Below are 25,777 nucleotides of genomic sequence, written 5' to 3'. Positions count from 1 at the left end.
ATGCAGATTTGTCTCCTCAAATCCAACTGGACCAGAAATCCAGAGATTCTCTTCTCTGGTGGTTGTCTCAGGATCACCTGTCTCAGGGAATGTGCTTCCGCAGACCGTAGTGGATCATTGTCACGACCGACGCCAGTCTGTTAGGCTGGGGCGCGGTCTGGGGCTCCCTGAAAGCTTAGGGCCTATGGTCTCGGGAAGAGTCTCTTCTCCCGATAAACATTTTGGAACTGAGAGCGATATTCAACATGCTCCAGGCATGGCCTCAGCTAGAGCGACCAAGTTCATCAGATTTCAGTCGGACAACATCACGACTGTAGCATACATCAATCATCAGGGAGGAACAAAGAGTTCCTTAGCGATGAACTAAGTAGCCAAGATAATCAGGTGGGCGGAGGATCACTCTTGCCATCTATCTGCAATTCACATCCCAGGAGTAGACAACTGGGAAGCGGATTTCCTAAGTCGTCCGACTTTTCACCCAGGGGAGTGGGAACTCCACCCGGAGGTATTTGCTCAGCTGACTCAGCTTTGGGGCATTCCAGAGTTGGATCTGATGGCGTCCCGTCAGAACACCAAACTTCCTCTTTACGGATCCAGGTCCAGGGTCCCCAAGGCGGCATTGATAGATGCTCTAGTAGCGCCTTGGTCTTTCAATCTGGCCTATGTCTTTACACCGTTTCCCCTTCTCCCTTGGCTGATAGCCAGAATCAAACAGGAGAAGGCCTCGGTAATTCTGATAGCGCCTGCGTGGCCACGCAGGACTTGGTATGCAGACCTAGTGGACATGTCATCTGTTCCACCATGGACACTGCCAATGAGGCAGGATCTTCTAATACAGGGTCCATTCAAGCATCCAAATCTAGTTTCTCTGCAGCTGACTGCTTGGAGATTGAACGCTTAATTCTATCCAAGTGTGGGTTCTCTGAATCAGTCATAGATACTCTGATCCAAGCTAGAAAACCTGTCACCAGGAAAATTTACCATAAGATATGGCAGAAATATCTTTGTTGATGTGAATCCAAGGGTTACTCGTGGAGTAAGATTAGGATTCCAAGGATATTTGTCTTTTCTCCAAGAAGGATTGGAGAAAGGTTTATCAGCTAGTTCCTTAAAGGGGCAGATATCCGCTCTGTCTATCCTTTTACACAAGCGTCTGGCAGAATTACCAGATGTTCAAGCGTTTGTACAGGCGTTAGTCAGAATCAAGCCTGTCTATAAACCTGTGGCTCCTCCATGGAGTCTCAATTTAGTTCTTTCAGTTCTTCAAGGGGTTCCGTTTGAACCTTTACATTCCATAGATATTAAGTTATTATCTTGGAAAGTTTTGTTTTTAGTAGCTATATCTTCTGCTCGAAGAGTTTCAGAATTGTCTGCTTTGCAGTGTAATTCACCCTATCTGGTGTTCCATGCAGATAAGGTAGTTTTACGTACCAAACCTGGTTTTCTTCCTAAAGTTGTTTCTAATAAGAACATTAACCAGTAAATCATTGTTCCTTCCCTGTGTCCTAATCCAGCTTCTAAGAAGGAACGACTTTTACACAATCTTGATGTGGTTCGTGCTTTGAAATTCTATTTACAAGCAACTAAGGATTTCAGACAAACATCATCTTTGTTTGTTGTCTATTCTGGTAAGAGGAGAGGTCAAAAAGCAACGGCTACTTCTCTTTCTTTCTGGTTGAAAAGCATCATCCGATTGGCTTATGAGACTGCTGGACAGCAGCCTCCTGAACGAATTACAGCTCATTCCACCAGAGCTGTGGCTTCCACTTGGGCCTTCAAGAATGAGGCTTCTGTTGAACAGATTTGTAAGGCAGCGACTTGGTCTTCACTGCATACTTTTGCCAAATTTTACAAATTCGATACTTTTGCTTCTTCGGAGGCTATTTTTGGGAGAAAGGTTTTGCAAGCAGTGGTGCCTTCCGTTTAGGTTACCTGTCTTGTTCCCTCCCTTCATCCGTGTCCTAAAGCTGTGGTATTGGTATCCCACAAGTAAGGTTGAATCCGTGGACTGGATACACCTTGCAAGAGAAAACAGAATTTATGCTTACCTGATAAATTACTTTCTCTTGCGGTGTATCCAGTCCACGGCCCGCCCTGGCAATTAAGTCAGGTTAAAATTTCTTGTTTAAACTACAGTCACCACTGCACCCTATGGTTTCTCCTTTTTCTCCTAACCGACGGTCGATTGACTGGGGGGAGGAGCCAGAGGGGGAGCTATATGGACAGCTCTGCTGTGTGCTCTCTTTGCCACTTCCTGTAGGGAATGAGAATATCCCAAAAGTAAGGATGAATCCGTGGACTGGATACACCGCAAGAGAAAGTAATTTATCAGGTAAGCATAAATTCTGTTTTTCCTTAGCAGAGATGTATTTATAAAACTCGAAAGTATCCACATTTTATAATAATTGCGGTCTTGCTTTTTTAACAAACTGATGCAGTTACATAATACTATCTATGGATTAATTAATGTTGTCTTTATTTTTAACATTAAAGATTTAAAAAAAAAAAAAGTGTTAGTTTCTTAAAAGATCAAATACCTTTCAATCTAATAATACCAACAAATCATTGGGGCACAATTTATTCTAGGCATCGGTTCTTATTCTTCCTAAATGCAAATTCTTAACATGTCCATGGGATTTGCCTTTGGTTCTGGAAAATTAAATATAACTTTGCCATGCAGAAACTATCCTCCACAGAAAATATTGCCAGTCCTTAATATTCTCTTAAATTTTACCTGGGTGGTCATTAAAATCAGCCGGGTAGTGTGCCCGTTAAGTAGGTCCTGAGGAGAATACTGAAATTTTTACAATTTTATGTCTCTTGCATACTGATTTCCCTGTTACTCCACATTGTCTGTAGAAGGACATCCTCTTTAATCACTCATCATTCCTTTTCAGCTTTTTAGAGAGTAAAATTATGTGTAATATAACAATAGTTATCTTAAATCCACGTTAGTGGACTATATTTACAGTTAGATACATCTTTTGAATTGTTTCTATGGAACAGATTAATTTTAAAGGACAAGGAAGTCAACATTAAAATAGCATAAATGAGGTGCATTATAAAACTTCTTTTCCAATTTACTTCCTTCTCTCGGTATCCTTTGAACTGTAGCCCCTTTTCCGGTGTGCTTGCCGAGTGCACAATAAATAAGATACTGGATTAACCTTTAAATAACTTTGGTATGTAAACTATGTTTGTCAGTGGATATTACATGCACTTCATGTAATGCAAAATGAGATGCCATGTAATGAAATCCTCTGTTATGAAATTTTGTCATAGTACTCAACAACCAAATGTATTAGTGAGGATATAAATGCATGCTGTAGCTAGCATTGACAAATTCTGGGAGCTGAGGGATCTATGGCTGGTAGAATTTGATTTCTAGTACCTAACTACACACACTATATACATATACAAAAAAATATATATATACAATACAGTTTTACAATAGAGTTTTCAATTTTCTCTGATAGACTACTGTTGGATCATGAAATAATGTAATATACAGTGAGTATTTAAAAGAATCACCCCCCTTGAAAATAATCACATTTTGTTGCTTTGCAGCCTGACAGACACAGTTTTTGTTTATCCAGTTGTAATTACTCAGTGCAACTTATAACATACAAGTGAAAGCTATAACACCAACATGTCAGGCAAAAATAAAGACCATTCAAAACAGAATTACTGAGTTGCAAGAAGGATCACACCCTCGTAAAATTACTTGTAAACTCAATCAGGTGTTGCTAATCACCTTCTCAATGGCACACACAAAGCCATTTGACCTTCAGCTGTGATCAGCTGTGGGCATATTGGTTAGCTCAGCATGAAAATAGCTTTCCTGGAGCATCTCAGTTCCTGGTAGTGCAACTGAAGCAAACAATCAACATTTTGTGGCAAGGCACTGTCCAAAGGTTTTCCGGGATAAAGTTGTGAACAAGCACAAGTCAGGAGATGGATACAAGAAAATATCAAAGGCTTTATCAAATGCCTAGAAGCACAGTGAAGTCTATTATTAAGAAGTGGAAGATATTTGGTAAAACACAGAACCTCTCTGGAACAGGACGTCGCTCCAAACTGGATTAAAGAACCAGGGGGAAACTGGCCAGAGAGGCTACCAAGAGGCCCACAGCAACTCTGAAGCAGTTACAGGAATTTATGACAAAGAGTGGTCATTGTGTGCATGTGACAACAATATCACAAATTCTCCACAAATGTGGCTTGTATGGGAGGGTTGAAAGAAAAAAAAACACGCAAACGCCACATGCAGTCACGACTGAGCTTTGCCATAACACACCTAGGAGATTCTGAGGCCACATGGAAAAAGGTGTTATGGTCAGATGAGACTAAAATTGAATTATATGGCCTCAACACCAAACAATATGTCTAGAGGAAATCCAATACAGCTCACCATCCAAATGACACCATACCTACAGTAGAGCATGGAAGTGGTAATATCCTGTTATGGGGTGTTTAGTTGCAGCAGGCACTTGAGCACTTGTCAGGATAGAAGGAATAATGGATGGGGCAAAATATATGTGGCATGACTTGAAGACTGCAGTCCACAAACGGCCACCATCAAATGTGACGGAACTAGAGCAGTTCTGCAAAGAAGAGTGGGCATATCAGTCTAGATGTTCAAAGTTAGTAGAGACATATCCCAACAGACTAAAGGCTGTAATTAAAGCAAAAGGTGGTTCAACAAAATACTGACACAAGGGGGTGATCCTTTTTGCAACTCAGTGATTCTGTTTTTCAATTGTCTTTATTTTTGCCTGCCATATTGGTGTTATATCTTTCACTTGGATGTTATAAGTTGCACTGAGTAATTACAACTGGATAAACAAAAACTGTGTCTGTCTTTATTTCAGGCTGCAAAGCAACAAAATTTAATTATTTTCAAGGGGGTGATTCATTTCAATACCCACTGTAAACCTCATCACCCAGCTGTTTTAGGGCCTCAATGGTATAATCAGATTTGTTCATAATGACTACACTACTGCCTTTATCAGCCTAACAGATGACAAGGTGATTTTTTTGAAGTAAGGAATATATAGCCTCCTTTTTGATTTTTGTCAAATTGAAAGCTAAGGGTGTAGTTGGTTCTGAAAGCAAAATTAAGTTTCACCTGTTTATGGAACGTTTCCAAATATGTACCCCTTGGTTTAATTGTGTAAAAAGTAGACTTGGGAGGGAAACCAATATGCAATTTTATTTGTTTTAGGTGTGGTATCCAAATTTTTCAAGCTCTTATTGGAAGAGCGAATATGTATCACAAGTAGTAACAAAGTCAGCACCATATTGGATGTCAAGTGGACTGTGCGCACTACTCTCCTGAACAAGTTCACCAAAATTATTAAGGGAACCAGTACATTGTACCATCATGTAATGTGTCTTGAGAGTTAGATTGTGTACAAAATGATTGACATCCAAGATAGTGTTATACATTAAACTTGTTCGCTGGTACAAAACCCAAGCCATATTTAGTGGGGAAACCACTGGCTGATTTTACTGACCACCTGGCTAAAATTTAAACTAATATTAAGCTAAAATTAGTTATTGTTAAATTGTTTTAATAATGTTTGTTGCACACATATCAATTTGTCAAATTATGTAATTAATTTGTGCTTTGGATTAGCTTAAAGGGATAGTCTACACCAGAATTGTTATTGTTTAAAAAGATAGATAATCCCTTTATTACCAATACCCTAGTTTTGCATAACCAACACAGTTATATAAATACACTTTTTACCTCTGTGATTATCCTGTATCTAAGCCTCTGCAAACTGCCCCTTATTTCAGTTCTTTTGACAGACATCCATTTTAGCCAATCAAAACTGGATCACTGAAACTTCACGTGCGTGAGCACAGTGTTATCCATGTGACACACATGAACTAACACTCTCTAGTGGTGAAAAACTGTCAAAATGCCCTGAGAGAAGAGGCGGACTTCAAGAGCTTAAAAATTAGCATATGAACCTCCTAGGTTTAGCTTTCAACTAAGAATACCAAGAGAACAAAGCAAAATTGGTGATAAAAGTAAATTGGAAAATTGTTTAAAATTACATTCTCTATCTGAATCATGAAAGTTTATTTTGGACTAGACTGTCCCTTCAAGTACCAGTAATAAATAACAGATAATGTTCTAATATTGCAAAATATTACATTGCCCACATCTAGCTACTTTATAATGTCATCCGGCTTGCAAAATTGTCTGCTAACACATGCACCCCCTAGCCTGGCTACCTAATTTTCTTGCTAACTTAAATGTGACGTAAATTTGTCAGCCACTATGATGGTTAACAAATAATTGTAAAAGGTTTGGGAAGAAGGAGCCACTGCTTTTTCTGCTGTTTGTTTTGATGAGCACTGCATTAAAACAAAATGTTTGTTTAATCCATCTGTAAACCACTGAGTGGAGAGTAACCAGAATCCCAAGACAGCAATACATTTTCTCATAAGGCTGCAATGTAGAAAAAGCAATTTGGCATCTTGGGTTGAAAACAACAAACCACAATTTCCTTGTAGCTGCATAAAAGTAAATTGTGAAATAAGAACCACATACCTGACCTGAGTATTAAGTCATATTCTGCTAGCTCAGGGATGGTTAGTTTTTATGGCCCAGTAAAGCAGAGATATGTGGACATTGTTAATAAATCTTATTATTTGTCTTTGTCATATCTATAAATTTAAATGGGGCCCATAAGACTTTTTAAATATTGATTTGTGGCCCCCATGTGCATGGAAGTTGGCCATGATTTTGTTTCAACAATGATTGAGCCAGAGTTGTGAGAATGAGTTACAGGAGACTGTGAGGATGAAGAATCACTAAGAGGAGCTATCAAACAAACAGCAGTTTTAAATGAAGGAGTTGATGTTTGTGTTCAAAACAAGGAAGCAGTAATTCAGCCAGAGTATTCCTAAGAGCCTTGGTAGTAATTATGGCCCCATAAAGCTTTTAGAAAGCGTTCTCTTTCTCACTGCTCCAGATAGAGAAATAAGGAGTTGTCAGCAAAAGTGATCATAACGTAGGTCAAGCATGATCTGCTACAGCATGGATGGCTGACTAACAACCCATGGGCCACATGTCCCCTCTGCACTATTTTTTGCGTCCCCAGGGAACAGGTAGAACAGAGAATGTGCGCCATAGTTTTTGTGGTCCCAAGTAAAAGCAGAAATAAAATGTCATTTGGGGACTTCTGGTTGGTGCACATACTAAAAAGCCCTTTGAAGAGGAGAACAGCAGATATAGGTGATGTTTACAGGGTACTCTCTATCTGGTCCTGTGATTTCATAGGAAATATATTATTTGTGTGTCTTCTAGCTATAAATGAATATGCAGCCCTTTAAAGCTTCTAAAATATTGATCTATGGTCTCCATGGGCTAGGAAGTGTGCTTTCACTGTGCTACAGGATCCTATTAGATTGTAACTGGATTTAAAGGTACAGTAAACACCTTGAAATTGTAACCCCTTAACGACCAAGGACGTACAGGGTACATCCTACATAAACCGGTCGTTAATGACCAAGGACGTACCCTGTACTTCTTTAGGGATTTTAAGCACTGGAAGCGACTGTGATCGCTTCCAGGCTTTTAGGGTATTGTAGCGATGCCTTGATTTTGAGGCATCATGCAATACCCTCGGTGCCTGCTCCGCATTGGCCAGCGATGATGCCAATTGTTGGTGGCATGGGAGGGATAGGAGGGAGGCCGGCCCATCGCTGCAGGGAGTTTGAGGAGGGCAGGAGGGTGTGTGTGGGAGGGAGCGGGTGGGACCGCTACGGCAAATAATTTGTGAGTGGAAATGATGGAGAGGGGGGATAAGTGTTGGGAAAGGGATTTGGGACGGCTCTGCAGCTCCTCTCAGCAACATCCTGTGGTGTTCTTTTGCCAGGAGACTTTGCTGCACAGATAACTTCTGCGGTGTCTGCAGCTTTATCTGCTTTCCCTACTTCGGGTAAGCGTAAGAGGAAATTCTAAACATTTTTCTGCTGGTTAATGTTTCTTACCCCTCTAATTCTGCGCTGGTCAACCTTTCCCAAATGTCTGATGAGGAGGATACTTCAGTTGCTTCTGAAGGTGAGATCTCAGACTCTGACACAATTGGGGAAAATCTTCAGAATCTAAAGAAGTTAATTTCAGATTTAAGCTTGAACATCTCCAGTTGCTACTGAAGGAGGTTCTAGCTACTTTGGACGACTCTGAACCTTTCGGTTGCTGTCAATTCTTAAAGGTCTACTAAACTTAATAGAGTTTATGATTCTCCCTCTTCTGTGGATGTTTTTCCTGTTCCAGACAAGATTTATGACATGTATAGCTCAGGAATGTGGGGGTAAACCAGGGGTTTCTTTTTCACCTCTCCCTGTTTTCTCCAACATAGGTGTGTCCGGTCCACGGCGTCATCCTTACTTGTAGGGATATTCTCTTCCCCAACAGGAAATGGCAAAGAGCCCAGCAAAGCTGGTCACATGATCCCTCCTAGGCTCCGCCTACCCCAGTCATTCTCTTTGCCGTTGTACAGGCAACATCTCCACGGAGATGGCTTAGAGTTTTTTTAGTGTTTAACTGTAGTTTTTATTATTCAATCAAGAGTTTGTTATTTTGAAATAGTGCTGGTATGTACTATTTACTCAGAAACAGAAAAGAGATGAAGATTTCTGTTTGTATGAGGAAAATGATTTTAGCAACCGTCACTAAAATCCATGGCTGTTCCACACAGGACTGTTGAGAGCAATTAACTTCAGTTGGGGGAACAGTGTGCAGTCTCTTGCTGCTTGAGGTATGACACATTCTAACAAGACGATGTAATGCTGGAAGCTGTCATTTTCCCTATGGGATCCGGTAAGCCATGTTTATTCAGCAAGTAAATAAGGGCTTCACAAGGGCTTATTAAGACTGTAGACTTTTTCTGGGCTAAATCGATTCATTATTAACACATATTTAGCCTTGAGGAATCATTTTATCTGGGTATTTTGATATAATAATATCGGCAGGCACTGTATTGGACACCTTATTCTTTAGGGGCTTTCCCAAAGCATAAGCAGAGCCTCATTTTCGCGCCGGTGTTGCGCACTTGTTTTTGAGAGGCATGGCATGCAGTCGCATGTGAGAGGAGCTCTGATACTTAGAAAAGACTTTCTGAAGCGTCATTTGGTATCGTATTCCCCTTTGGGCTTGGTTGGGACTCAGCAAAGCAGATACCAGGGACTGTAAAGGGGTTAAAGTTCAAAACGGCTCCGGTTCCGTTATTTTAAGGGTTAAAGCTTCCAAATTTGGTGTGCAATACTTTTAAGGCTTTAAGACACTGTGGTGAAAATTTGGTTGGGACTCAGCAAAGCAGATACCAGGGACTGTAAAGGGGTTAAAGTTCAAAACGGCTCCGGTTCCGTTATTTTAAGGGTTAAAGCTTCCAAATTTGGTGTGCAATACTTTTAAGGCTTTAAGACACTGTGGTGAAAATTTGGTGAATTTTGAACAATTCCTTCATGTTTTTTCGCAATTGCAGTAATAAAGTGTGTTCAGTTTAAAATTTAAAGTGACAGTAACGGTTTTATTTTAAAACGTTTTTTGTACTTTGTTATCAAGTTTATGCCTGTTTAACATGTCTGAACTTCCAGATAGACTGTGTTCTGAATGTGGGGAAGCCAGAATTCCTATTCATTTAAATAAATGTGATTTATGTGATAATGACAATGATGCCCAAGATGATTCCTCAAGTGAGGGGAGTAAGCATGGTACTGCATCATTCCCTCCTTCGTCTACACGAGTCTTGCCCACTCAGGAGGCCCCTAGTACATCTAGCGCGCCAATACTCCTTACTATGCAACAATTAACGGCTGTAATGGATAATTCTGTCAAAAACATTTTAGCCAAAATGAACACTTATCAGCGTAAGCACGGCTGCTCTGTTTTAGATACTGAAGAGCATGACGACGCTGATAATAATATTTCCGAAGGGCCCCTAACCCAGTCTGATGGGGCCAGGGAGGTTTTGTCTGAGGGAGAAATTACTGATTCAGGGAACATTTCTCAACAGGCTGAACCTGATGTGATTGCATTTAAATTTAAGTTGGAACATCTCCGCATTCTGCTTAAGGAGGTATTATCCACTTTGGATGATTGTGACAAGTTGGTCATCCCAGAGAAACTATGTAAAATGGACAAGTTCCTAGAGGTGCCGGGGCTCCCAGAAGCTTTTCCTATACCCAAGCGGGTGGCGGACATTGTTAACAAGGAATGGGAAAGGCCCGGTATTCCTTTCGTCCCTCCCCCCATATTTAAAAAATTGTTTCCTATGGTCGACCCCAGAAAGGACTTATGGCAGACAGTCCCCAAGGTCGAGGGAGCGGTTTCCACTTTAAACAAACGCACCACTATACCCATAGAGGATAGTTGTGCTTTCAAAGATCCTATGGATAAAAAATTAGAAGGTTTGCTTAAAAAGATGTTTGTTCAGCAAGGTTACCTTCTACAACCAATTTCATGCATTGTCCCTGTCGCTACAGCCGCATGTTTCTGGTTCGATGATCTGATAAAGGCGGTCGATAGTGAGTCTCCTCCTTTTGAGGAGATTATGGACAGAATCAATGCTCTCAAATTGGCTAATTCTTTCACCCTAGACGCCACTTTGCAATTGGCTAGGTTAGCGGCTAAGAATTCTGGGTTTGCTATTGTGGCGCGCAGAGCGCTTTGGTTGAAATCTTGGTCGGCTGATGCGTCTTCCAAGAACAAGCTACTTAACATTCCTTTCAAGGGGAAAACGCTGTTTGGCCCTGACTTGAAAGAGATTATCTCTGATATCACTGGGGGTAAGGGCCACGCCCTTCCTCAGGATCGGCCTTTCAAGGCAAAAAATAAACCTAATTTTCGTCCCTTTCGTAGAAACGGACCAGCCCAAGGTGCTACGTCCTCTAAGCAAGAGGGTAATACTTCTCAAGCCAAGCCAGCTTGGAGACCAATGCAAGGCTGGAACAAGGGAAAGCAGGCCAAGAAACCTGCCACTGCTACCAAGACAGCATGAAATGTTGGCCCCCGATCCGGGACCGGATCTGGTGGGGGGCAGACTCTCTCTCTTCGCTCAGGCTTGGGCAAGAGATGTTCTGGATCCTTGGGCGCTAGAAATAGTCTCCCAAGGTTATCTTCTGGAATTCAAGGGACTTCCCCCAAGGGGGAGGTTCCACAGGTCTCAGTTGTCTTCAGACCACATAAAAAGACAGGCATTCTTACATTGTGTAGAAGACCTGTTAAAAATGGGAGTGATTCATCCTGTTCCATTAAGAGAACAAGGGATGGGGTTCTACTCCAATCTGTTCATAGTTCCCAAAAAAGAGGGAACGTTAAGACCAATCTTAGATCTCAAGATCTTAAACAAGTTTCTCAAGGTTCCATCGTTCAAGATGGAAACCATTCGAACTATTCTTCCTTCCATCCAGGAAGGTCAATTCGTGACCACGGTGGATTTAAAGGATGCGTATCTACATATTCCTATCCACAAGGAACATCATCGGTTCCTAAGGTTCGCATTCCTGGACAAACATTACCAGTTCGTGGCGCTTCCTTTCGGATTAGCCACTGCTCCAAGGATTTTCACAAAAGTACTAGGGTCCCTTCTAGCTGTGCTTAGACCAAGGGGCATTGCTGTAGTACCTTACTTGGACGACATTCTGATTCAAGCGTCGTCCCTTCCTCAAGCAAAGGCTCACACGGACATTGTCCTGGCCTTTCTCAGATCTCACGGATGGAAAGTGAACGTGGAAAAGAGTTCTCTATCCCCGTCAACAAGGGTTCCCTTCTTGGGAACAATAATAGACTCCTTAGAAATGAGGATTTTTCTGACAGAGGCCAGAAAAACAAAACTTCTAGACTCTTGTCGGATACTTCATTCCGTTCCTCTTCCTTCCATAGCTCAGTGCATGGAAGTGATCGGGTTGATGGTAGCGGCAATGGACATAGTTCCTTTTGCGCGCATTCATCTAAGACCATTACAACTGTGCATGCTCAGTCAGTGGAATGGGGACTATACAGACTTGTCTCCGAAGATACAAGTAAATCAGAGGACCAGAGACTCACTCCGTTGGTGGCTGTCCCTGGACAACCTGTCACAAGGGATGACATTCCGCAGACCAGAGTGGGTCATTGTCACGACCAACGCCAGTCTGATGGGCTGGGGCGCGGTCTGGGGAGCCCTGAAAGCTCAGGGTCTTTGGTCTCGGGAAGAATCTCTTCTACCGATAAATATTCTGGAACTGAGAGCGATATTCAATGCTCTCAAGGCTTGGCCTCAGCTAGCGAGGGCCAAGTTCATACGGTTTCAATCAGACAACATGACAACTGTTGCGTACATCAACCATCAGGGGGGAACAAGGAGTTCCCTAGCGATGGAAGAAGTGACCAAAATCATTCTATGGGCGGAGTCTCACTCCTGCCACCTGTCTGCTATCCACATCCCAGGAGTGGAAAATTAGGAAGCGGATTTTCTGAGTCGTCAGACATTGCATCCGGGGGAGTGGGAACTCCATCCGGAAATCTTTGCCCAAGTCACTCAGCTGTGGGGCATTCCAGACATGGATCTGATGGCCTCTCGTCAGAACTTCAAAGTTCCTTGCTACGGGTCCAGATCCAGGGATCCCAAGGCGGCTCTAGTGGATGCACTAGTAGCACCTTGGACCTTCAAACTAGCTTATGTGTTCCCGCCGTTTCCTCTCATCCCCAGGCTGGTAGCCAGGATCAATCAGGAGAGGCCGTCGGTGATCTTGATAGCTCCTGCGTGGCCACGCAGGACTTGGTATGCAGATCTGGTGAATATGTCATCGGCTCCACCTTGGAAGCTACCTTTGAGACGAGACCTGCTTGTTCAGGGTCCGTTCGAACATCCGAATCTGGTTTCACTCCAGCTGACTGCTTGGAGATTGAACGCTTGATTTTATCGAAACGAGGGTTCTCAGATTCTGTTATCGATACTCTTGTTCAGGCCAGAAAGCCTGTAACTAGAAAGATTTACCACAAAATTTGGAAAAAATATATCTGTTGGTGTGAATCTAAAGGATTCCCTTGGGACAAGGTTAAGATTCCTAGGATTCTATCCTTCCTTCAAGAAGGATTGGAAAAGGGATTATCTGCAAGTTCCCTGAAGGGACAGATTTCTGCCTTGTCGGTGTTACTTCACAAAAAACTGGCTGCTGTGCCAGATGTTCAAGCCTTTGTTCAGGCTCTGGTTAGAATCAAGCCTGTTTACAAACCTTTGACTCCTCCTTGGAGTCTCAATTTAGTTCTTTCAGTTCTTCAGGGGGTTCCGTTTGAACCCTTGCATTCCGTTGATATTAAGTTATTATCTTGGAAAGTTTTGTTTTTAGTTGCAATTTCTTCTGCCAGAAGAGTTTCAGAATTATCTGCTCTGCAGTGTTCTCCTCCTTATCTGGTGTTCCATGCAGATAAGGTGGTTTTACGTACTAAACCTGGTTTTCTTCCAAAAGTTGTTTCTAACAAAAACATTAACCAGGAGATTATCGTACCTTCTCTGTGTCCGAAACCAGTTTCAAAGAAGGAACGTTTGTTGCACAATTTGGATGTTGTTCGCGCTCTAAAATTCTATTTGGATGCTACAAAGGATTTTAGACAAACATCTTCCTTGTTTGTTGTTTATTCCGGTAAAAGGAGAGGTCAAAAAGCAACTTCTACCTCTCTCTCTTTTTGGATTAAAAGCATCATCAGATTGGCTTACGAGACTGCCGGACGGCAGCCTCCCGAAAGAATCACAGCTCATTCCACTAGGGCTGTGGCTTCCACTTGGGCCTTCAAGAACGAGGCTTCTGTTGATCAGATATGTAGGGCAGCGACTTGGTCTTCACTGCACACTTTTACCAAATTTTACAAGTTTGATACTTTTGCTTCTTCTGAGGCTATTTTTGGGAGAAAGGTTTTGCAAGCCGTGGTGCCTTCCATTTAGGTGACCTGATTTGCTCCCTCCCTTCATCCGTGTCCTAAAGCTTTGGTATTGGTTCCCACAAGTAAGGATGACGCCGTGGACCGGACACACCTATGTTGGAGAAAACAGAATTTATGTTTACCTGATAAATTACTTTCTCCAACGGTGTGTCCGGTCCACGGCCCGCCCTGGTTTTTTTAATCAGGTCTGATAATTTATTTTCTTTAACTACAGTCACCACGGTACCATATGGTTTCTCCTATGCAAATATTCCTCCTTAACGTCGGTCGAATGACTGGGGTAGGCGGAGCCTAGGAGGGATCATGTGACCAGCTTTGCTGGGCTCTTTGCCATTTCCTGTTGGGGAAGAGAATATCCCTACAAGTAAGGATGACGCCGTGGACCGGACACACCGTTGGAGAAAGTAATTTATCAGGTAAACATAAATTCTGTTTTTAAAAAGATGTTTCCTGTTGCTGACTCCATTCTAGACTCATGGCGCGCCTAAAGTAGAAGGAGCTATCTCTACTCTAGCCAAAAGAACTACCATTCCTATAGAGGATAGTTGTTCATTTAAGGATCCAATGTATAAAAAGCTAGAGGCTTACTTAAGTAAGAAGATGTACATCCATCAGGGATTACAGTGGGAACCTGCAGCAAGTATAGCTTCGGTTGCGGGCGCAGCATCTTATTGGTGCAATGCCTTGTCTGATATCAGAAGAAACTACAATAGAGGAGATCCAAGATAGGATTAAAGCTCTTAAACTAGCCAATACCTTTATCTGTAATGCTAACATGCAGGTAAATAGACTGGGAGCTAAGATATCTAGCTTCACTGTTCTAGCTCGCAGAGCTCTGTGGTTAAAATCCTGGTCGGCTGATGTAACTTCAAAAACCAAGCTTTCTCCAACATAGGTGTGTCCGGTCCACGGCGTCATCCTTACTTGTGGGATATTCTCTTCCCCAACAGGAAATGGCAAAGAGCCCAGCAAAGCTGGTCACATGATCCCTCCCAGGCTCCGCCTACCCCAGTCATTCTCTTTGCCGTTGTACAGGCAACATCTCCACGGAGATGGCTTAGAGTTTTTTAGTGTTTAACTGTAGTTTTTCATTATTCAATCAAGAGTTTGTTATTTTCAAATAGTGCTGGTACGTACTATTTACTCAGAAACAGAAAAGAGATGAAGAATTCTGTTTGTATGAGGAAAATGATTTTAGCAACCGTAACTAAAATCCATGGCTGTTCCACACAGGACTGTTGAGAGCATTAACTTCAGTTGGGGGAACAGTTTGCAGTCCTTTGCTGCTTGAGGTATGACACATTCTAACAAGACGATGTAATGCTGGAAGCTGTCATTTTCCCTATGGGATCCGGTAAGCCATGTTTATTACGATTGTAAATAAGGGCTTCACAAGGGCTTATTTAGACTGTAGACATTTTTTGGGCTAAATCGATTGATATTAACACTTATTTAGCCTTGAGGAATCATTTATTCTGGGTATTTTGATATAATAATATCGGCAGGCACTGTTTTAGACACCTTATTCTTTAGGGGCTTTCCCAAAGCATAGGCAGAGTCTCATTTTCGCGCCGGTGTTGCGCACTTGTTTTTGAGAGGCATGGCATGCAGTCGCATGTGAGAGGAGCTCTGATACTTTTAAAAGACTTCTGAAGGCATCATTTGGTATCGTATTCCCCTTGGGTTTGGTTGGGTCTCAGCAAAGCAGATACCAGGGACTGTAAAGGGGTTAAAGCTTAAAACGGCTCCGGTTCCGTTATTTTAAGGGTTAAAGCTTCCAAAATTGGTGTGCAATATTTTCAAGACTTTAAGACACTGTGGTGAAAGTTTGGTGAATTTTGAACAATTCCTTCATGTTTTTTCGCAATTGCAGTAATAAAGTGTGTTCAGTTTAAAATTTAAAGTGACAGTAACGGTTTTATTTCAAAACGTTTTTTGTACTTTCTTATCAAGTTTATGCCTGTTTAACATGTCTGAACTACCAGATAGACTGTGTTCTGAATGTGGGGAAGCCAGAATTCCTATTCATTTAAATAAATGTGATTTATGTGATAATGACAATGATGCCCAAGATGATTCCTCAAGTGAGGGGAGTAAGCATGGTACTGCATCATTCCCTCCTTCGTCTACACGAGTCTTGCCCACTCAGGAGGCCCCTAGTACATCTAGCGCGCCAATACTCCTTACTATGCAACAATTAACGGCTGTAATGGATAATTCTGTCAAAAACATTTTAGCCAAAATGAACCCTTGTCAGCGTAAGCGTGGATGCTCTGTTTTAGTTACTGAAGAGCATGACGACGCTGATATTAATATCTCTGAAGGGCCCCTAACCCAATCTGAGGGAGCCAGGGAGGTTTTGTCTGAGGGAGAAATTACTGATTTAGGGAACATTTCTCAGCAGGCTGAATCTGATGTGATTACTTTTAAATTTAAATTGGAACATCTCCGCATTTTGCTTAAGGAGGTATTATCCACTCTGGATGATTGTGAAAATTTGGTCATCCCAGAGAAACTATGTAAAATGGACAAGTTCCTAGAGGTGCCGGGGCTCCCAGAAGCTTTTCCTATACCCAAGCGGGTGGCGGACATTGTTAATAAAGAATGGGAAAGGCCCGGTATTCCTTTCGTCCCTCCCCCCATATTTAAAAAATTGTTTCCTATGGTCGACCCCAGAAAGGACTTATGGCAGTCAGTCCCCAAGGTCGAGGGAGCGGTTTCTACTTTAAACAAACGCACCACTATTCCCATAGAGGATAGTTGTGCTTTCAAAGATCCTATGGATAAAAAATTAGAAGGTTTGCTTAAAAAGATGTTTGTTCAGCAGGGTTACCTTCTACAACCCATTTCATGCATTGTCCCTGTCACTACAGCCGCATATTTCTGGTTTGATGAACTGATTAAGGTGCTCGATAGTGACTCTCCTCCTTATGAGGAGATTATGGACAGAGTCAATGCTCTCAAATTGGCTAATTCTTTCACTCTAGACGCCTCTTTGCAATTGGCTAAGTTAGCGGCTAAGAATTCTGGGTTTGCTATTGTGGCGCGCAGAGCGCTTTGGTTGAAATCTTGGTCGGCTGATGCGTCTTCCAAGAACAAGCTACTAAACATTCCTTTCAAGGGGAAAACGCTGTTTGGTCCTGACTTGAAAGAGATTATCTCTGATATCACTGGGGGTAAGGGTCATGCCCTTCCTCAGGATCGGCCTTTCAAGGCAAAAAATAGACCTAATTTTCGTCCCTTTCGTAAAAACGGACCAGCCCAAGGTGCTACGTCCTCTAAGCAAGAGGGTAATTCTTCTCAGGCCAAGCCAGCTTGGAGACCAATGCAAGGCTGGAACAAGGGAAAGCAGGCAAAGAAACCTGCCACTGCTACCAAGACAGCATGAAATATCGGCCCCCGATCCGGGACCGGATCTGGTGGGGGGCAGACTCTCTCTCTTCGCTCAGGCTTGGGCAAGAGATGTTCTGGATCCTTGGGCGCTAGAAATAGTCTCCCAGGGTTATCTTCTGGAATTCAAGGGACTTCCCCCAAGGGGAAGGTTCCACAGGTCTCAGTTGTCTTCAGACCACATAAAAAGACAGGCGTTCTTACATTGTGTAGAAGACCTGTTAAAAATGGGAGTGATTCATCCTGTTCCATTGAGAGAACAAGGGATGGGGTTCTACTCCAATCTGTTCATAGTTCCCAAAAAAGAGGGAACATTCAGACCAATCCTAGATCTCAAGATCTTAAACAAATTTCTCAAGGTCCCATCTTTCAAGATGGAAACCATTCGAACTATCCTTCCTTCCATCCAGGAAGGTCAATTCATGACCACGGTGGATTTAAAGGATGCGTATCTACATATTCCTATCCACAAGGAACATCATCGGTTCCTAAGGTTTACATTCCTGGACAAACATTACCAGTTCGTGGCGCTTCCTTTCGGATTAGCCACTGCTCCAAGGATTTTCACAAAGGTACTAGGGTCCCTTCTAGCTGTGCTAAGACCAAGGGGCATTGCAGTAGTACCTTACCTGGACGACATTCTGATTCAAGCGTCGTCCCTCCCTCGAGCAAAGGCTCACACGGACATCGTCCTGGCCTTTCTCAGATCGCACGGCTGGAAAGTGAACGTGGAAAAGAGTTCTCTATCCCCGTCAACAAGGGTTCCCTTCTTGGGAACAATTATAGACTCCTCAGAAATGAGGATTTTTCTAACAGAGGCCAGAAAGACAAAGCTTCTGGACTCTTGTCGAATACTTCATTCCGTTCCTCTTCCTTCCGTAGCTCAGTGCATGGAAGTGATCGGGTTGATGGTAGCGGCAATGGACATAGTTCCTTTTGCGCGCATTCATCTAAGACCATTACAACTGTGCATGCTCAGTCAGTGGAATGGGGACTATACAGACTTGTCTCCAAAGATACAAGTAAATCAGAGGACCAGAGACTCACTCCGTTGGTGGCTGTCCCTGGACAACCTGTCACGAGGGATGACATTCCACAGACCAGAGTGGGTCATTGTCACGACCGACGCCAGTCTGATGGGCTGGGGCGCGGTCTGGGGATCCCTGAAAGCTCAGGGTCTTTGGTCTCGGGAAGAATCTCTTCTACCGATAAATATTCTGGAACTGAGAGCGATATTCAATGCTCTCAAGGCTTGGCCTCAGCTAGCGAGGACCAAGTTCATACGGTTTCAATCAGACAACATGACGACTGTTGCGTACATCAACCATCAGGGGGGAACAAGGAGTTCCCTAGCGATGGAAGAAGTGACCAAGATTATTCTATGGGCGGAGTCTCACTCCTGCCACCTGTCTGCTATCCACATCCCGGGAGTGGAAAATTGGGAAGCGGATTTTCTGAGTCGTCAGACATTGCATCCGGGGGAGTGGGAACTCCATCCGGAAATCTTTGCCCAAGTCACGCAACTTTGGGGCATTCCAGACATGGATCTGATGGCCTCTCGTCAGAACTTCAAAGTTCCTTGCTACGGGTCCAGATCCAGGGATCCCAAGGCGGCTCTAGTGGATGCACTAGTAGCACCTTGGACCTTCAAACTAGCTTATGTGTTCCCGCCGTTTCCTCTCATCCCCAGGCTGGTAGCCAGGATCAATCAGGAGAGGGCGTCGGTGATCTTGATAGCTCCTGCGTGGCCACGCAGGACTTGGTATGCAGATCTGGTGAATATGTCATCGGCTCCACCTTGGAAGCTACCTTTGAGACGAGACCTTCTTGTTCAGGGTCCGTTCGAACATCCGAATCTGGTTTCACTCCAGCTGACTGCTTGGAGATTGAACGCTTGATTTTATCGAAGCGAGGTTTCTCAGATTCTGTTATCGATACTCTTGTTCAGGCCAGAAAGCCTGTAACTAGAAAGATTTACCACAAAATTTGGAAAAAATATATCTGTTGGTGTGAATCTAAAGGATTCCCTTGGGACAAGGTTAAGATTCCTAGGATTCTATCCTTCCTTCAAGAAGGATTGGAAAAAGGATTATCGGCAAGTTCCCTGAAGGGACAGATTTCTGCCTTGTCGGTGTTACTTCACAAAAAACTGGCAGCTGTGCCAGATGTTCAAGCCTTTGTTCAGGCTCTGGTTAGAATCAAGCCTGTTTACAAACCTTTGACTCCTCCTTGGAGTCTCAATTTAGTTCTTTCAGTTCTTCAGGGGGTTCCGTTTGAACCCTTACATTCCGTTGATATTAAGTTATTATCTTGGAAAGTTTTGTTTTTAGTTGCCATTTCTTCTGCTAGAAGAGTTTCAGAATTATCTGCTCTGCAGTGTTCTCCTCCTTATCTGGTGTTCCATGCAGATAAGGTGGTTTTACGTACTAAACCTGGTTTTCTTCCAAAAGTTGTTTCTAACAAAAACATTAACCAGGAGATTATCGTACCTTCTCTGTGTCCGAAACCAGTTTCAAAGAAGGAACGCTTGTTGCACAATTTGGATGTTGTTCGCGCTCTAAAATTCTATTTAGATGCTACAAAGGATTTTAGACAAACATCTTCCCTGTTTGTTGTTTATTCAGGTAAAAGGAGAGGTCAAAAAGCAACTTCTACCTCTCTCTCTTTTTGGATTAAAAGCATCATCAGATTGGCTTACGAGACTGCCGGACGGCAGCCTCCCGAAAGAATCACGGCTCATTCCACTAGGGCTGTGGCTTCCACATGGGCCTTCAAGAACGAGGCTTCTGTTGATCAGATATGTAGGGCAGCGACTTGGTCTTCACTGCACACTTTTACCAAATTTTACAAGTTTGATACTTTTGCTTCTTCTGAGGCTATTTTTGGGAGAAAGGTTTTGCAAGCCGTGGTGCCTTCCATTTAGGTGACCTGATTTGCTCCCTCCCTTCATCCGTGTCCTAAAGCTTTGGTATTGGTTCCCACAAGTAAGGATGACGCCGTGGACCGGACACACCTATGTTGGAGAAAACAGAATTTATGTTTACCTGATAAATTTCTTTCTCCAACGGTGTGTCCGGTCCACGGCCCGCCCTGGTTTTTTAATCAGGTCTGATAATTTATTTTCTTTAACTACAGTCACCACGGTACCATATGGTTTCTCCTATGCTATTATTCCTCCTTAACGTCGGTCGAATGACTGGGGTAGGCGGAGCCTGGGAGGGATCATGTGACCAGCTTTGCTGGGCTCTTTGCCATTTCCTGTTGGGGAAGAGAATATCCCACAAGTAAGGATGACGCCGTGGACCGGACACACCGTTGGAGAAAGAAATTTATCAGGTAAACATAAATTCTGTTTTTGTCTTTATCTTATAAGGGTTATACTTTATTTGGGCCTGGTTTGGCGGACATTATTTCTGAAATTACGTGAGGAAAGTGATCTTTCCTTCCTAGGACAAGAAGAATAGACCTAAGGGTCGCCAGAATTCTAATTTTCACTTCTTTCGAAACTTTAAAGGACCGAAGTCTTTCTCCTCTTCTTCCAAACCAGAGCAAGCCAATACCTCTTGGAGGTTCAGTCAGCCTGTGGATAAGGTGAAAACAAAACAAAAAGCCTTCCTCTGATTCTAAATCGGCATGAAAGGTCCGCCACCGATCCAATTTTGGATCAGGTGGGGGGCAGGCTCTCTTTTTCAGCAAGATTGGATACGCAATGTTCCAGACCTTGGGCTGTGGACATAATATCCCAGAGTTACAGAATAGGATTCAAGTCTTGCCCTCCAAGGGGCAGATTTTTCCTGTCGACACTGTCCTCAAACCAAGTAAAGTGAGAGGCCTCCTTATACCGCGTAGAGGACTTATCCTCCCTGGGAGTAATTGTTCCAGTTCGTTCCTCTAGAGGAACAGGAACAAGGATTCTATCCAAATCTCTTTGTGGTTCTCAAAAAGGAGGAAACTTTCCGTCCCATCTTAGACCTAAAGTGTCTCATCAAATTCCTCAGGGTTCCGTCCTTCGAGATGGAAACTATTCATTCCATTCTTCCCTTGGTTCAGGATGGTCAGTTCATGACGACCATAGACCTGAAGGACGCGTATTTACAGGGATCATCACCAGTTTCTAAGGTTTGCCTTTCTGGACAAGCATTTCCAGTTTGTTGCACTTCTGTTTGGTCTTGCCACGGCTCCCAGAATATTCACAAAGGTTCTGGGGGCTCTTTTGGCAGCTATCAGATCCCAGGGAATTGTTGTGGTGCCTTATCTAGACGACATCTTGGTTCAGGCATTATCTTTTCAACTAGCGAAATCTCATACAGAGATGTTGTCTTTTCTATGTTCCCACTGGTGGAAAGTGAATCTGGAAAAGAGTTCTCTAGTACCAGCTTACAAGATTGTGTTTCCTAGGGACAATCATAGATTCCCTGTCCATGAAGATTTTCCTGACGGACATCAGGAGGTCCAATCTTCTTGCTTCTTGCCTTTCTCTCCAGTAGGCTATTCGTCCATCAGTGGCTCAATGCATGGAGGTAATTGGTCTGATGATGGCTTCCATGGTCATCATTCCTTTTGCTAGGTTCCATCTGAGACCTCTGCAACTATGCATGTTCGGTCAGTGGAATGGAGACCATTTAAATTTATCGCAGAGGATAGATCTGGATCCCCTAACAAGAGACTCTCGTGGTGGATTTCACAGGAAAACCTGGCTCAGGGCACTTGCTTCCTGAGACCTTCCTGGGTGATTGTGACTACGGATGCCAGCCTATTAGGCTGGGAAGCAGTTTGGTTCTCTCTAAAAGCTCAGGGCCTGTGGACTCGGGAGGAGCCTTCTCTCCCCATAAACATCTTGGAGTTGAGAGCAATCTTTAATGCCTTGGTAGCTTGGCCTCAATTATCTTTATTCCGGTTTATTAGATTCCAATCGGACAACATCACCTCTTACATCAACCACCAGGGAGGAACTCTGAGTTTATTGGCTATGAAGGAGGTGACTCGCATTCTGCAGTGGGCGGAAGCTCACGATTGTCTCCTATCTGCCATCCACATTCCAGGAGTAGGCAACTGGGAGGCGGATTTTCTGAGCAGACAGACTTTTCATGCTGGGGATTGGGCTCTCCATCCGGAGGTGTTCTCTCAGATAACTCTGGGGTTCCAGAGTAGGATCTGATGGCGTCTCATCAAAACGCCAAGGTTTCAAAGTATGGTTCAAGATCAAGAGATCTTAAGCCTGCTCTGATAGATGCTCTAGCTGGGTGAGGATTCCCCGTATTTTATCTTTTCTTCAGGGTGGCCTAAAGAAAGGTTTGTCAGTCAGTACTCTGAAGGGTCAGATTTCTGCACTGTCTATTCTTTTGCACAAACGTCTGGCAGATTTGCCAAATGTTCAAGCTTTTGTTCAGGCCCTGGTCAGAATCAGGCCTGTGTTTAAACCTGTTGCTCCTCCTTGAAACCTTAATCTTGTTCATAAAGTTTTGCAACAGGTTCCGTTTGAGCCGATGCATGTTGTTGATATAAAATTGTTATCTTGGAAGATTTTGTTTCTCCTTGCTATTTCATCCGCTCGCAGAGTTTCTGAGCTTTCGGCTCTGCAGTATGATTCCCTGTACCTTATTTTTCATGCAGATAAGGCTGTCCTTCGTACTAAATTGGGTTTTTTCCCTAAGGTGGTGTCGGATCGAAACATTAATCAGGAAATTGTTGTTCCTTCTTTTTTTCCTAATCCTTCTTCTCAAAAGGAACGTCTTTTGCATAACTTGGATGTTGTACGTGCTCTAAAATTTTACCTACAAGCTACTAAGATTTTCAGAAATCTTCTGCCGTGTTTGTTGTTTTCGCTGGGAAGCGTAGGGGTCAGAAGGCCACTTCTACTACCCTTTCCCTCTGGTTAAGAAGTATGATTCGTTTTGCTTATGAGACAGCAGGATAGTAGCCTCCTGAGAGAATTACGGCTCATTCCACTAGGGATGTTCTTTCATCTTGGGCTTTCAAAAATGAAGCTTCTGTGGAACAGATTTGCAAGGCGGCAATATGGTCCTCTTTGCATACTTTTCCCAAATTCTATAAATGTTATACTCTTGCCTCGGCTGAGGCCTCTTTTTGGAGAAAGGTTCTTCAAGCGGTGGTGCCTTCTGTTTAGGTCCTTCTGCTTTGTTCTCCCTCCCTTTCCATTCTGTGTCCTCTAGCTTGGGTATTGGTTCCCACTAGTAATTGGAATGACGTTGTGGACTCTCCATGCCATAAGAAAACAAAATTTATGCTTACCTAATAAATTTCTTTCCGGTCAGGGAGAGTCCACGACCCCGCCCTCTTTTTAAATTATAATTCTGCATTTTTTTAAGTAAACCTCAAGCACCTCTATACCCTTGTGTTTCTTCTTTTTCCATTTTCCTTTGAATTACTGGGGATTATGGGTAAGGGAAGTTACACTTAACAGCTTTGCTGGGGTGCTCTTTGCCTCCTCCTGCTGGCCAGGAGTTGAATATCCCACTATTAATTGGAATGACGTTGTGGACTCTCCATGCCAGGAAAGAAAGAAATTTATCAGGTAAGCATACATTTTCTTTTTGAAGGGTTAAACAAGGTGGGAAAAAAAGCAATTTGTTTACTGCAAAGTTACTTTTCCTTTCATCTGTTGTTTGATCTATTGTCCACTAAGAAAAACCACTCTTCTGTGTGGAAAGATTTACAGTTTGCTTGTAACTGTGTTTGTCAGGAAATGAGACATCTGACTCTATCAGCTCATTACATGAATTTCCGAGAATTATTTTTGATTACCAGTAAGCAACAAACATATTTTGGAACGACTTTAGCTTGTCAGCAACAAAATGTATTTTCAGACAGATATTACAGAACATTGCATAGTGTTGCATGTTTTTATTACAAGGTCATAGTAAATAGAATAATAAGTGGGAATAGCTGATTTTAAATAATTTACATTTGTAATTAATTATTGTATTTCCTCTGTCATGTGCTTTTTTTTTTGTAGATCAGTCAGTGTGATTCCAAACTCATCATGGGTCTTACTTCTAGCAAAAGTACTTTGGCAACAATGAGTGTTCAGTTTTCAACATCTTCAATGAAGGTACAGTTGACTTTGAGGGAAAAGAAACCCTTATGCTCTCTGTTTTATTATTTTGATTTTTCTCAAAATTTACTTTCATGGACTCTCATAACAAAAGACTGCATTGCTTACACACCTTTACATCTATCATGTTTGTTTGCTTAGGATTGTCATAAAACCTTTACTAATTATTTAATTTGAGTTATGAGAAGGAAAACATTAAAAAAAAAACTTGTACAAGCCACTACACTACAAAAAGTCAATTTCAAAGGCACTAAAACAGTTTTACCCTGCCAATCCGCAATAAGTGCTTAGATTTTTGTTTAACGGCTGAAAAGCCTTGATGCAATATGCAAGCTTCTAGGCTCTTAACTGTGGCCCAGAAAACCTCTGTTCAGACCATAACCTTAATCATGCCTCAACGTTGTGACTTAACCCAAGGCTAGCAGCTGCCAGCTCAGGCGTGCAGCGTAGTATCTCCATATTGTGTTATTTCATATGATGGTGCATCTATATAGTGCTGAGATAGGTCACACTGTGGGAGCTTAATTAAGGTTAATGTGGAGCAGTAGGTTTGAGAATCCTCTGTGTTACTATATGACCTGAAGATAAAGTATTTAAAGGTGTGCAACAAGATGTTAATATTATGTTGGGGGCGGGGGCAAAAGGGAAGTATGTAAATGTATTTTGGGCTGGGGTAAAATAGAAATTTAATGCAAAATAGTCACCCTGACAAGGCAAAAATTACCACTCCCCCATCTTCCACCTTAAGTGTGACTAACCTACTCCTAAGAACTATGTGAACAAGATCACAGTAGTGTATGGAACATGGCGCGTAGTATCTAAGATAGGGGAAGATACAGACATTTCTTTATTTGTGACATATTAATTTCTATTTATCTTTTGTCTCCCTGGCTAGTAACACTGAGATGATACATAGCATCACAAAACTTAAATAAGCTGTATTAAATAGTACAAAAAAGCTGCAAAACAAATGTTTATTGGGACAATACAGAAGAAAGTATATTTATTATTCACTGTTTTTAAAGGGACATTAAACACTGAAGTGCCAGATTATATGTGGAGCGCAAAATATCGCACATATGCACTGGTATTACAAGTGAGGTGCACTGCAAACGCGATCTTGCATTCGTATTGCATGGAAGCATTGCGCTCATGAGAGCGCGCTTCCATAGGCTCCAATGGAGCCTCATTCTCATGCTGTCAGACATGGCATGATAACTAGTGCACCACAGGGTGTAAGTCGCACAGCGATGGGCGATAAATATGTATATGACAATATACATATATTTCTCCAACATAGGTGTGTCCGGTCCACGGCGTCATCCTTACTTGTGGGATATTCTCTTCCCCAACAGGAAATGGCAAAG

General features: G+C 42.6%; 1 protein-coding gene across 1 annotated transcript in view; it reads left to right on the top strand.

Annotated features, from left to right (window-relative positions):
* Positions 1-25,777, top strand: part of NISCH (nischarin) — a 670,823-nt gene that overhangs the window by 117,175 nt on the left and 527,871 nt on the right. The window contains 1 exon segment of the mRNA XM_053721022.1: positions 24,312-24,407. Within this exon segment, the coding sequence (XP_053576997.1) occupies positions 24,312-24,407 (96 nt within the window).

This window comes from Bombina bombina, chromosome 7 (genome assembly GCF_027579735.1).
Source record: "Bombina bombina isolate aBomBom1 chromosome 7, aBomBom1.pri, whole genome shotgun sequence".
Taxonomy (NCBI): domain Eukaryota; kingdom Metazoa; phylum Chordata; class Amphibia; order Anura; family Bombinatoridae; genus Bombina; species Bombina bombina.
The sequence above is the reverse complement of the archived record's forward strand: the minus strand, read 5'-3'. Positions and strand labels throughout refer to the sequence as shown.